The sequence below is a fragment of the Neovison vison genome, chromosome X (assembly GCF_020171115.1).
Source record: "Neovison vison isolate M4711 chromosome X, ASM_NN_V1, whole genome shotgun sequence".
Lineage (NCBI taxonomy): Eukaryota > Metazoa > Chordata > Mammalia > Carnivora > Mustelidae > Neogale > Neogale vison.
In genome coordinates this window covers 117,999,606-118,014,068 of record NC_058105.1, presented here as the reverse complement: position 1 = coordinate 118,014,068, position 14,463 = coordinate 117,999,606, and the positions used below count along the sequence as shown (strand labels likewise).

At 42.7% G+C, this 14,463-nt stretch overlaps 1 protein-coding gene across 2 annotated transcripts in view; it reads left to right on the top strand.

The window, feature by feature from the left end:
• The window catches only part of NHS (NHS actin remodeling regulator), a 332,643-nt gene extending 319,520 nt beyond the window's left edge, over nucleotides 1-13,123 (top strand). For both annotated transcript variants that reach the window (XM_044235812.1, XM_044235813.1), the window contains exons 6-9: nucleotides 1,264-1,395; nucleotides 2,425-5,406; nucleotides 5,922-6,048; nucleotides 9,000-13,123. In XM_044235812.1, coding sequence (XP_044091747.1) covers nucleotides 1,264-1,395; nucleotides 2,425-5,406; nucleotides 5,922-6,048; nucleotides 9,000-9,609 — 3,851 coding nt within the window. In that variant the 3' untranslated portion in view covers nucleotides 9,610-13,123. The remainder of the gene's footprint in view (nucleotides 1-1,263; nucleotides 1,396-2,424; nucleotides 5,407-5,921; nucleotides 6,049-8,999) is intronic.
• Nucleotides 13,124-14,463: the final 1,340 nt, after the last annotated feature.

The following is a 14,463-nucleotide window of genomic DNA, read 5'->3' as shown; positions in this document are numbered from 1 at the left end:
TGTATGCCATGTGTTCTGTAATTATTATGAGTAGAATGAAAGATCTTAATTTTTGGTTGGAGCTAATAAAGGAAAATTCCATTAGTATGAATTCTCCAATAATATTATAATTATTCATCATGTGATATCTCACAGATCTTTTTAACGTGAATTCTAGAAACTGTTGTCACTCTGATGCTAAGCAGAACTCAAATTGCTTCGTTTTATAGCTAAGTCAAGGTTTTAACACGCCAACCTATTCTGTGTATAACAATCAGGATAGATAAGGCAACCAGATTCCAATGCACTTTTGGCATCCTGATTTTGAGGCAAAGCTCAATCTGAAAAATCCATGGCACATGCCTGTGCCAGACAGGGGTGTGGGTTCCTCACCTCCTTCCTCGCCATTCTAGTTTTGATAAGACTGCATGTAGTGTATCAATAATGTGATTATGGAGAGAGAAACAAGCAAGCATCATGGTTTGGCCCCCATATTTATAAAAGCAAACAGACACGCATTGTAAAGACTGGGAATTCCAGCTTCATTCATAGCTGATAGTGAAGGTAGATCCACTTAAGTAGAGAACTGAGGACTGCCTTGTATTTTTATTTTATATTGATAAGACACTGGTGCCATACCAAGAAGTGTCCAACTGAGTCAGCAGAAGAAAGTAGAAAGAGTTACATGTTCATTTAAAAACAAATCTCTAGGCTGTTTTCTCTTCACGGGGGAGAGAGAGAGAGAGAGAGAGACTGTGTGTGTGTGAGTGTTGTGTTGTGTTGTGCTGTGTTGTGGGTTGGGGTGTAATGGAGAGAGAAAAAAACCTCACAAAGATGTTTTTAATGAAGAACGGTCAGGATATGTTAGCTGAACTAATTCAGGTTAACATCTTGGCTCTGGATCTACTATGCAAAGACAGCTTCAGAGAGCCCAGAAATAGACCGGTAGATAGTAGTAACTAAAGGCTGTAAGTCCTTCAGGAGCTGTTTCTGTGTGAGAGTGATTCTTTGATGTTATTTTTCTCTCCTCTTTCTTTTGATTTTCCTTCTTTGCTTGTTACTCTTGGCACTGCAAGCTGTCGTGCAGAGCTGCATTTAGAAGTAAAGCTTAATGTACTGCAGAGTAATTTAAATAGGAGCTGAATAAGGGCTCCCTTATATTTATTCACAGGCTTAATCCAAACTCTTCCTTTACTTCCAATCAATAAATATCACTGTGTTCCAAGCAAATGAAAATTTGTTTGCCATTTCTAAAGGCTAATGAGACCTATTTGTGGGTTGCAGGAGTTGGTTTTGACAGAGAGGCTAGTATACGCTGCTCCCTTGTTCATTCACAATCCGTACTACAGCGGAGACGAAAACTGAGGAGGAGGAAAACCATCTCGGGTATCCCCAGAAGAGTCCAACAAGAAATAGGTGTAGTATAAACTGTTAATGGTTAACATTCTGTTGGGTGTCAATTAGAAGGAGATGAAATGGAAGCTGGCCTTTTCATCAGCTTCCTTAAAGATAGTGTTGTAACTTGTAAAGGTTTTGAAATGGCATGTACTTGTTCTGTGTTCAGCAGGCCGGGTGGTATGACTTGTGAATCTCTGTTCTTGACTGTGAAGATTTAACTTTAGGGATTTAGGTATACATGTTCAGGTCTTATGGCTGAAATGTAATATTTTGGAAATTTTTTAAAGTTTTATTAAGATGGAAGTAAGTAATTTTTTAAAGTTTTATTAAGATGGAAAAAAAAGTAACAAGATTCAATGAAAGATTATTTTTAGAAAATTATACCTTTACTTAAAGACAGATATACTTTTATGGCATTAATTATTTTAAAAAGGTAAATTTGAAGCATATTCAATTAAATATTGAATATTGATAACATATGACCCTTTATATGACTATTTTCCCATTTTTTTCTGTTCCATGTGTTTAGAAATCTCTTCCTGTTTTCTTATTCTTATTATTATTACTATTACTATAGCATCTCTTTCATTACTTATAATGAGTTTTAAGTTTCATTTTGCTGAGCATATATTACAAAATAAAAAAGAATAGTGGCCTGAGCATAAATTACAAAATAAAAAAGAATAGTGGCCAAGAAGACAAAATGCACTTTAATTTAAAAAAACAGTAGTCACTTATTGGGGCAAAGTAATCTGATAGTGAAGAGAAAAAATTCACAGAAGATCTAAAAACATCTTCTCTTACTATCCACGCACACACTCACACACGCACGTGCACCTATGGATATGTGTGTGTGTGTAGAGACAGAGACAGAGCAGCAAAGGGACAGATTCCCTAAAGCATTTTAACTTTCTCCTAATTTTATACACTGATTTTTTTTTCCCTCAAAGACCCAACATGCTACCACCAGATTTGTGGATATCTCTCAGAATGTCTGTTAGTCTGCTGATGTATGAAATATCTCACTATGCTTTCCATGTGCCCTAGATTCTGACGAATCCCCTGTGGCCAGGGAAAGGAATGTGATCGTGCACACAAATCCAGACCCTTCCAACACTGTGAATAGGAGGTCTGGAACCAGGGACTCCGAGTGCCAAACTGAAGATATTCTGATTGCTGCTCCATCCAGAAGGAGAATCAGAGCTCAAAGGGGTCAAAGCATCGCAGCATCCCTTTCTCACTCCGCTGGCAACATCTCAGCATTGGCAGACAAAGGCGACACCATGTTTACCACTGCAGTGAGCAGCCGTACAAGATCTCGGAGCCTTCCCCGGGAGGGCAACAGAGGTGGGGATGCTGAGCCCAAAGTTGGTGCTAAACCCTCAGCATATGAAGAGGGGGAGCCCTTCATGGGCGACCGAGAAAGATCGTCAAATGATTGCAGTGAGGCCCCCAGCAGCCCAAGTGCACAGGAACACCAGCCTGCTCTGGGCCTGGCTTGTTCTCAACATCTTCACAGCCCTCAGCACAAGTTAAATGAGAGAGGGAGGTCACGCCTGTCCCGAGTGGCTGCCGACTCTGGCAGCTGTGACATCTCCTCCAACTCAGACACCTTTGGGAGCCCCATCCACTGCATCTCCACAGCTGGCGTCCTCCTCAGCAGTCACATGGACCAGAAAGATGACCACCAGTCATCCAGTGGCAACTGGAGTGGGAGCAGCTCCACATGCCCCTCACAGACCTCAGAGACAATCCCTCCTGCGGCTTCTCCTCCCCTAACTGGCTCTTCACACTGTGACTCGGAGTTGTCACTCAACACGGCCCCTCATGCTAATGAGGATGCCAACGTCTTCGTGACAGAGCAGTACAACGACCACCTGGATAAAGTGAGAGGCCACCGGGCAAACTCCTTTACGTCCACTGTGGCAGATCTGCTGGATGACCCCAACAACAGCAACACCAGTGACAGTGAGTGGAACTACCTACACCACCATCACGATGCCTCCTGCCGCGAGGATTTTAGTCCTGAGCGCCCCAAGGCAGACAGCCTGGGCTGCGCAAGCTTCACAAGCATGGCCACTTATGACAGCTTTCTGGAAAAGTCTCCATCAGACAAAGCAGACACTAGCTCTCACTTCTCAGTGGATACAGAAGGATACTACACTTCCATGCACTTTGACTGTGGTCTCAAAGGCAGTAAGAGTTACGTCTGTCACTATGCAGCCCTGGGCCCAGAGAATGGCCAGGGCATTGGGGTTCCTCCTACTTTTCCCGACTGTGCCTGGCAGGACTACTTAGACCACAGGAGGCAGGGGAGACCAAGCATCTCTTTCAGAAAACCAAAGGCAAAGCCGACCCCACCTAAACGTAGTTCATCACTGAGGAAGTCCGATGGAAATGCAGACATTTCTGAGAAGAAAGAACCAAAGATAAGCAGTGGCCAGCTCCTGCCTCACAGTTCCAGGGAAATGAAGCTGCCTCTTGATTTCTCCAACACACCTTCTCGAATGGAAAATGCCAACCTTCCCACCAAGCAAGAATCTTCTTGGATGAACCAGAGTGAGCATGGTATTAAGGAGCCTCAGTTAGACACTCCAGATATTCCGCCATTCAAAGATGAAGGTGCTGAATCAGCTCACTATGCAGATCTCTGGCTTCTGAATGACTTGAAAACAAATGATCCTTACAGATCTTTATCTAATTCCAGCACTGCTACGGGTACCACAGTTATTGAATGCATCAAATCTCCAGAGAGCTCTGAATCCCAAACATCCCAGTCAGAATCAAGAGCGACCACCCCATCCCTTCCTTCTGTTGACAATGAGTTTAAATTGGCCTCACCAGAAAAGCTGGCCGGCTTGGCATCTCCATCAAGTGGCTACTCAAGCCAGTCTGAAACACCAACTTCCTCTTTCCCTACAGCTTTCTTTTCTGGCCCGCTGTCTCCTGGAGGTAGCAAAAGAAAACCGAAAGTCCCAGAAAGGAAATCCTCACTACAGCAACCCTCTTTAAAAGATGGAGCTCTGTCACTGAGTAAAGACCTTGAACTTCCAATTATACCTCCTACCCATCTTGACCTAAGTGCTCTTCATAGTGTCTTGAATAAACCACTCCACCACCGTCACCCACTGCATGTTTTTGCTCATAGTAAGCAGAACCCAGTAGGAGAAACACTGCGGGCCAACCCTCCACCGTCCCTTGCGATTACACCAACAGTCCTGAAATCTGTTAACCTGAGGTCCATCAGCAAGTCTGAAGAAGTGAAGCAGAAAGAGGGCAACAATACAGATCTTCCCTACTTAGAGGATAGCGCTCTTGCAATGGCTGCCCTGTCTCCAGGTAAGATCAAGCCACATGTGGCTAAGAAATCAGTATCACGTCAGTACTCCGCTGAAGACACCATACTGTCCTTCTTAGACTCCTCTGCAGTCGAGATGGGACCAGATAAACTACAGTTAGAGAAAAAACGTACTTTTGATGTAAAGAACCATTGTGACCCAGAAACGGTGACCTCAGCTGGTAGCAATCTTCTAGATTCGAGCGTCACAAAAGACCAAAAACATATGGAGAATGAGCCTGTTCCGGAAAATATGGCGAGTAAGAATTTTGACTTTCCCACTGAGGGATTTCAGAGGGTCTCTGGTGCCCGCCCAAATGAGCTGGATGGCAAAGTACGACAATACGGAGCGGGTCCAGACGGGGCCCTGGCACAGGTGCAGAAGCCATCCTCTGCAGATTGGGAGGAAGCTGCGTACCCCGAGTCTCTCGATGCACTCGCGGCTCAGTCAGACTCGCCAACCAGACCCACAGACATAAGCAATCCACTCAAGCCTCAACCTGGGATGAGCCGCCCCCATGACAAAGTGCCTGGGAATACCAGCTGTGAAGCGGAGCTATCAACTGCAAATTCATGCCCTGAAAAATGTTCTGAGCAGGAAAATACCGCTTCAGGTGTTTCCGCCAAAAGTGCCTCTGACAACAGCGAAGCAGAGGAGACCCAAGGAAGCGTGGATGAGGTTTCACTGAAAGGTCAGTTGTTGATGGCTTTGTCATAAGTAGAGAAGTGTCTCACGGCACTTCACTACATTTTTTTTCTTATGTTCCCCGAAACACAGTGCAGCCCTGGGTGTCAGTTTCCCTCCTCTCCCCCTTTTTTTCCCACTTATTAAAACGAGTGAGATAACAGTTTTTGTTTTTGAGGGACTGACTGAGATGCGACAGATAATCTCTCTTCTTCTTTTTTTTAAATATTTTATTTATTTATTTGACAGAGAGAGAGCGATCACAAGTAGACAGAGAGGGGGGGGGAAGTAGGCTCCCCGCTGAGCAGAGAGCCTGATGCAGGGCTTGATCCCACGACCCCAAGATCATGACCTGAGCCAAAGGCAGAGGCTATAACCCACTGAGCCCCCCAGGCACCCCGATAATCTCTCTTCTTAAAAACAGCAGTAAGGTATCTGTTGATTGTTGCTGCCGCAAGCCAGTGCAAGGCAGCGGTGTGCCTGCTAACTTCTTCCTAAAGATGCTTTTGTTCTCCATTTAAGAATCGTCACCGAGTGATGACTCTATGATTTCACCGCTTAGTGAAGACTCTCAGGCTGAAGCAGAAGGTGTGTTCGTGTCTCCAAACAAACCTCGTACAACTGAGGATTTGTTTGCAGTCATTCACAGGTGAGGCAATTAATACCAAACGTTTCACTTCTTTCCGTGGGTCCCATCAAATGCAAATGCGGGAAAGCCTTGGGTACTTGGGGTGCGTTCAGCAAAAAAGCAAAAACAAACAAACAAACAAACCTTGTTTCCCAAATCGAACTGATAGACTTATATTTCCGTTAGGGAACGTGAGCCTTTCTATGTAGCTCAACCTCACCTGAGGGCCTTCCGTAAGAACTGCGGAAGGGACGGGGGTTTCCCACAGGAAAGGCATCCTGGAACAAATTTCCGTTTGAAAACAATTTTTGGTTAAGTAACTTAGAGTGAAAGTTCAGAGTCTGTTGTAACCTCTGACGGAAATAATTTCTTGAACCAAAGGAAAAAAAAATCTGCTCACAGCCGTAATCCTCCACTAGCAGAGATGCAAGCTGCTTCACTGAACAGTCAGAGCCCAAGTTTGAGACAAGACAGTGTAGGAACCTGCCCGTTTCAGGGCTCCCCCTGCCCGTCCTAAAACTTAAACTTCTTTAATAACACTGGTCCTCTCTAAAATTAGTACTCCAAATCCCACAAACAGAGGATGTCCTCTGCGCTGTTTTTGCAGGACACTGTTGTGTCCAGGCTGCCCACTCACATTCTCTCACCTGCCCCCTGCCCCCTGCGATCAAGGGCCATGTCTGCAAGAGTACATCCTCCTTGCAGTGTGTGACTGACAAACAGAGCAGGAACTCGCCCAGAGGCGAACCCAGACTGGACTGAGCTAGCCAACCGTGCTGTGCCTGCTCCTTTCACAACCACGACTACCTTCTTCCACTGGGCCTTGGACCTACATGGGATTCCCAAGGGACACAACTTGCAAACTGCCTTTTCTACCTTACGAAGTTATACTTTTTAAAAAAGATTTTATTTATTCATTTGAGAGAGCAAGAGACAGACGGAGAGCACGTGTGCATATGGGCAGGGGCAAAGGGAGAGGGAGAAGCAGACTCCCACTGAGCAGGGAAACGCTGGGATCATGGCCTGAGTTGAAGGCAGATGGTTAACCAACTGAACCACCCAGGCACCCCTGAAGTTATACTTTTTTGAAGCAAGTTTTTTGCAAGAAGTTTGCCATTTTTCCTGGAATGCAATTTTTTTTTCTTTTTAGATCTATTTATTTATCTATTTGAGTGAGAGAGGGAGAGAGAAGGAGCAGAGGGAGGAGCAGAGAGAGAAGGAGAAGCAGACCCCCTGCTGAGCGGGAAGCCCAACACAGGGCTCGATCCCAGGACCCTGAGGTCATCAACCAAGCCAGGTTCAACAACTGTTTAACCAACTGAGCCACCCAGGCGCCCTGCAATTCTACTTTTAAAGGGAACTTTCATTTTCTGTTGATGTGATTTTCCCATAAAGAAGGAGCACAGCTCTTCAACAGCTTTTTTTAAAAAAGACTCCATGAGAAACCCTTTCTGTGTGTACATACCTTACCAGGCACACCTCGCCACTCAGAGAGTGAAGAATCAGTTTACTTTTTTCTTTGCTCTGTGTGTAGTCTAAGATCCAATTATACTTCCCACACCCCACTTTATCTTAGGACAAGTTACTAAAATGCTAAAGAGTCAAGTCCTTACCCCAAGGGACCAAATGTCAGTATCTGGATTGGTGGACAGAACCTAAGTAGTGGAGTCAGAATCATCTGGAATTGAATCTCAGTGCTGCCACTTCGTATCCAGTCTTGTCAGTTAAAACCTCTCTACCCATTCCCTGACTGTTAGTGGAAATACCTATACTCACATATTCAATTTTGATGCTAAAATAACATTTTAGTGTCTAGAATATGGTAGATGTTAAAAGCAAATGCTAGTTTGGAATTCCTACCTTACTGGAGTGCCAGACACTGGCCTATGTGATCTAACCACAAAGGTTTCGGTGAACCAAAATGAGGCTGGTCTCCAACTGCAAAGCTGAAATTTTCTCTACTCTACGGATTTTTAGGTTGGTGAAAGAGCATGCTGCCAATATTTATGAGCATACTGAATCATGCAAAGATTCACTAAGTTTACACCGATGTACTTATCAAAAGAAATAATATGATGGTGGATCCCTATGTTTGGTATTCTTAGATTTGCATTTGTATAGGACTTATTTATGTGTAGCACAGTGACAAAAATGACCTTGCCTTTTTGCGTGTGTGTGTGTGTGTGTGTGTGTGTGTATGACACTTTTTTTTATCTTGTTTTCTCGAGGTTTACAATATAGAGAGCTTTAAGAGCTCCAGAGGCAGTCTAGGTTTTTAGCTTCTCACAGAAAGTTGATTTACTGAGTGATAACACTGCTGTTACTAAGCAGCTACAGAAAATTGTCTTTACAGCCAAAAATGGATTGATTGATTTAAAAAGTCATGGAAGAATTTTTTGTATAGGGAGAAATTTAAAAAGTTGACAGAATAGTATAACATACCTCCCCAGACACACATATCCGTTACCCAAGCCTCTCCACCATCAACCTACGGCTAATCCTGTCCCATCCACAGCTCTATCCGCTTTGCTCTTCTGGTACTCACTGGAAGCTGACCCCACACATCAGAGCATTTACTATGTAATGCGGAGACAGATTTAATACGAGAAAGCTACAGTTCTTCTCTGCCTACGCTCTAACCGGAAGTCAGACAGCAGTATCTTCTCGTGCTCTTGTAAAACATCCCAGTAAGTCCTCCTCTCTTAGCTCCAGCCTCCACATGAGTCGTTGTGTGAGATGGTCATGTACAGAACCTAATTTCGGTGCACTGGTTATTGGAGAACTTCCCTCGGGCCGTGAGTGCTATAAGGGCAGGGAATGGATCTCCCTCCTCACCTCCCGTGTCCTAATGCCACCTAGCCAATCAGACGGGGCACACCAAACTGCTCTTCAAGGACAATGCATGAATGTGACTTAACACTTCCAGTTTCAGAAAAATGTGTGTGGACTGAGGTTTTTCCTTTTCTTGAAAGGTCTAAGAGAAAAGTCCTTGGAAGAAAAGACTCCGGGGATATGTCGGCTCGAAGCAAATCGAGGGCTTCTCTTGGCAGCAGTAGCAGCAGCAGCGCTGGCTCTGGTACTTCGCCCAACAGCAACGTGACCACCCCAAACAGCCAGAGGTCCCCGGGCCTCATCTACCGAAACGCCAAAAAGTCCAACACGTCCAACGAAGAGTTTAAGCTGTTACTCCTCAAGAAAGGAAGTCGCTCGGATTCTAGTTACCGCATGTCTGCTACTGAGATCCTCAAGAGTCCCATCCTGCCCAAACCTCCTGGAGAGCTCACAGCTGAGTCCCCACAAAGCACCCATGAGGCTCATCAGGGGGCCCCCGGGGCCGAGGCCCTGTCCCCACTCTCTCCCTGCTCCCCGAGAGTTAATGCGGAAGGGTTTTCCTCAAAGAACTTTGCCACCTCGGCCTCCTCGAGGGTTGGCCGCTCCCGAGCACCCCCTGCGGCCAGCAGCAGTCGCTACAGCGTCCGCTGCAGGCTGTACAATGCGCCCATGCAGGCCATCTCTGAGGGCGAGACAGAAAATTCTGATGGGAGCCCACATGACGACCGATCCTCCCAGAGCTCAACATAGGTGGCCCGGGCCAGGCTGGCTGTCCAAGGCCAAAACCCTTAGTCTTATGAGGATGTAGGAACAGAAGAGAGGACTGAGGAGAAGTCAGCACACCGTGGGGTACCATCACCGCTTACCAACGAATTCCTAAATATTGGCTGGGGAAATGGAAGATGGTCCTTCTTGATTATTTTCCACATTTTTAAGTAGCTGCACTGTCTTTCATATTTTTCTTTAGCTTAGTTTGATTTACCCAATCTCATTCCTTTTGATAATACAGAATTTGAAAATGTCTGCTTTTCATGAAACCTAGACAAAGTTTTCCCAGAGCTGCCTATTCAGAAAACAAAGCCCTCACTGTCATAATTCTTAAGAAGATGAAATTACTCTGGAGGTTTGGTATTTTTTTACATTAAAATGAACTAAAGCAAAATTCAGAAGAAAGAACTACACACATGTAAATACCATATTTTTGATAAAAATGTGTAAATAGATTTATCAATGACGAGTGGACATGTGGCCAATTATCTACCACACACCAACTGTTTATAGAACACAACAAATAAAGTGTGATAACTGTATTCTGTGAATACCATTTTCATATAAAATACCATATTTAAATGTCCACCAATATGATTTTCTGAGTGATAGATAAACCTCAATTGTGAATTTTAAACTGGTGAAATAAAGAAAATCTTGAGGTCATATACTGAAATGTGATTAATTTAAAATAATGAATTCAGACCTAGCCATTTTTGTGACAAACTGCAGCACCAAACAAGTGAATAGTAACACATGGCTATGATTTGCCATGTGGTAATTTGGACAGAATGAAAAGCATGCTTTTGATTTTTTTTAATCAATGAGAAAAATCAACATTCTCAACACAAAGCCCTGAAGAACATTTGACAGTGTCTTTAGATTTTTTAATTTTTCAGTGGATTGCTTTAAAGAGAATGAATAGGGAAAACAATAGTTAATTTAGGTTATGTTTTATATTAGGCTACTGGGGACATAAACAGTCATCATCTAATGACTATAAACTCCTTAAACAGTTTAGTAATTAGCTCCAGTTTCTTTAACTAACAAAAATAAAACATAAGCATGCCACAGAGCTATTGATTTATCAGTAAGTACCTGCAATGAGTTTTCAGTGAAGCTTTCTCTCTGTGCTGATGAGATTCATGCTACCTAAAAAAAAGTAACAGAAATGACACTGTGAACAATATAGTTGGGAAATAGGTATGTGTATAGGCATTATTTATATTCACTGTTAAACTGGGAATGGGGAACAGCTCTGGTTCACAATGCTACATACAAATGAGTTTTTGTCTGATTTTACTATATCTGCTTGATGGCAAAAGGGGAGGGTGGTGGGTGGGAAAGGAAATGTCAGGGTAAGTGCTCTGATACAATGAAGGCAGGGAAACAAGCTGAATTACTTGAAATTACTTGAATTTTCTTGTCTTAAAACTGAAAAAAAAAGTAGTTACAAGTTGAAATCTGTAAATGATTCTTACACCTCTGATTTTAACGTGAACTGATACTAATGTTTGAAATATGTCAGAAATATAAGCAGCTATGTACTTAAAATATGTTTTGAATGGGACAAGGTAGAAAGTAGAGAGAACTAAGAAGGGATATGGCCTATAAAAGAATAGAATGTGATTAGAATGATAGAACAGACCAGAGTTACCAAGAAATTGATAAGCAGCTGGCTTTAAGTTTATGCAAGTGGTATTTGGGAAAGTAGGATGTGTGAAAGGGGGTTTGTGGCTTTGGTTTAATTCATACCATATGAAGGAGAAAGCCTGGTCTAAGAGGATGCTGTCTTTCAATAGAAACACTTTCTAAGGTGTTATAGATTGAGAATTAGAGAATCTGATTGCTGTTGGGTTTTTGTTTGTAAAGAAAAAAAATGTCTGTCTCCTACTATTTGTTTTCACTATCAAATTGTATTTCTTAATTTGTCATCCTTGTATGTAAAATATGTGCTGGGGGTGGTGGGGTAGAGGAGGGAGAATGTGCGTGTGTGGATGTGTGTGCGTGTGTGTGTGTGTGTGGGTGGGTGCTTGCGCTGGGATAGATAAGCTACCTGGTAAAGGGTACATTTGAACATTTACAAAGTGTTACACTTTTTATTAAAAGAAAAATGTTTGGGGGTTTGAAAAAAATGGACCATCATTTCTCATTGGAACCCATTAGTCAAGAAAACCAGCATGGTTTGACACATGGGAACATGAATAACTTTTTCTCATGCTTTGAAAAGTACAGTTGGCAAAATTTTAAAAGAAAGTTTTTAGACCAATGCGATAAGAAACCATCATTTCCAGTCACAATAGGTGATCTTTTGTAATTTTCATAAAAGCAGTTCGTTTGCAGTATGGCTTTTGTGTAGTTAGGGGTTTTTTAAGCGTAAAGAAAGGTATGTGGGCTTTAAAGTGATTCTAAATCTTGAATAGGAAACACATGAATTGGCTTTAATAAATATGTCACCTTTTTATTATTGACATCAATTTAAGTAATGGTACCATATATTTTTTAAAATACATACTGACTTGAATTGTGAGGCAATAAGATTCCTTCTATATGTAATGATCACAGAACTAACCCTTATAATATAGTTTTACTTATTTTGTTTACTCTAAAAATCTATAGCAGAGTTTCTCTATTTTATATTTCATAGATTTAAAAAAAAACCCAAGTAATGATGGATTTTAAATTCACTGTGTTAAGAGTATTGAGTAACAAACTGAGTAAAAAAAAAAAAAAAGGAAAGAAAAAGTAAGGAATTCCTTATTAATCTGGAATATTCTACATGGCTTTATTACATAGCATATAAGACCAAGAATTAGAGGGCTGTCCTCAACATCACTGCCGTTTTGAAGCAGGGTACACACATTAGGTATTGTGAAAAACATCAATCCAAACTTTTCTTCTGTTGTTTGCACTGATGCTAATTTTTTGTTCTTTTATGTTTACGCAACATGTCTATGTTGTGTGGGGGAAAATTTTTTTCCTTTTTGTTTTTTTGTGTTTTGGGGTTTTTTTGTTTTTGGCTAAGTAGAGGACATGGACTAGTTGTAGCAAACAAAACACACTGTTTGCTCTTGCCAAAGGTCAGTGAGTGAGTACATTTGCTGCAGAGATGGCAGACTTAGAGAATTAGATCATGACAAAGATTTAAAACTATAAAGAAGGTTACAGTGTAACTATTTTGGTACTAGAACCAGTTCGTGCTGGCCAAAAAGACAATGGTTTATGGACTTGCATCCATTTTGTATTTTTGTAATATTTGTAAATATGAACTTTTTAAATTGTTGCAGAAATGGTTTCTTTTGTAAGATGTTTTCAACGTTTACATTCAATTCAAGCCTTTGTATATTTTAGAGCTGTGCAACACTTTAAGTCTTGTATTTATTTTTAGTAAAAATGGTGACAGTTTCATTGTGAACCCCTCTCAAAAAAATGTACCAGAAAAGTTTGATTACCTAGAAAGTGTGTGTAGAAACTGCAAATAAACGTGACTGCAATTAAACAACCAGTTTCTCTTGGATTATGTAATTGTATTCTTGGGGTTTCACAAACAGCAAGTGTTTTATAGGGAACTGGACATAAAGGAAGGTAACTGCCATAGCAAAAGTAGGTGGAAAAAATAATAAATAATGTATAATGAGCTCTGATCTCATTTTGGGTTTGGGGTTTTTTTTAGATTTTTTAAAAAGTAATCTCAACACCCAATGTGGGGCTCCAACTCACAACCGAGATCACACACGCTCTAACTAGGCCAGCCAGGTGCCACTCTAATCTCGTTTTGTATTTGAGAGAAGAATAAATTGCCAACAGCTACTATACTTTCCTTGTAGCTCCTCTGCGAGCCAGGAAAAAATTTATGGCTTTACTTTACAACCCTCACCTGCTTTGCTTCTAATAATTACTCAAGACTGTGCCTTGTTCCGAAGATGGGCAGCCTCAATCTACGTATTACAATACGCCACTACATAAATGTCATGTGCCTTTTATAATATAGCAAATTTATGTCCTGGATAGTGTTCTAAGTGCTTTGCTTACTCCAACTCATGTACTCCCCACATTGTGCCCATTTTACAGACGGGGAAACGCAAGCTCAGAGCCATTACCTGACTCTCCCAAAGCCATGGAAAGACGAAATGTTGGGGCTGGGGTGAACCCCTGTAAATCTGGCTCCAGGGTCTATGTTACCTCTCCACGATGTAACAACTTTTTAAAGTAACTTTCCCCCGTTTGTACCAAGCCTCCACAACTAAAGCCCCAGCCCGTCTCCTTCGAATTCCAGCAAAGACAAGCACACCTAGGACAGAGCCAAAGTCGACGTCTGTGATAGTAAGGAGAGAGACAGAATTACACTTAAAAAAACAAAATTTTCGAAAACCAACCAATGACAGTGGGCAGGCCAGGCAACCGGCAGCCTCACGCCGCAGAGCCTTCTCCACGAAGCGTCTCCAGCGCTGGAAGGAAAAACCCGCGCGTGCGCGCCAGCACCCCTGCGCAGCCGCAGAAACACATCTCAGCATCTGAGGCTCGCGCCTCTGTTCTAGTACCGGGTCCCAATCCCACCAGCTTTTGCGAGCGGAAATCTGAACTGGCACGCCCAGCTAGAGACGCTCAGGGGCGGGCACTGCCGGACGCGCAATGGGAAGCAAAGCCCCTCCCCTCGGCTGTCTCCCTAGCAACGTTCCTTTATCCCCAACACCCAACTTTGCGCAGGCGCTTGCCGGATTGGTTAAGAGCCGTGTGAATAGCACGAAGCGTGCCGCGTGCTCCCGGATACGCGCGTATTCCCGAGCTTCCGGGGTCCTCGAGGCAAACGCCTCATATGGTCGAGCGCGACTTCCG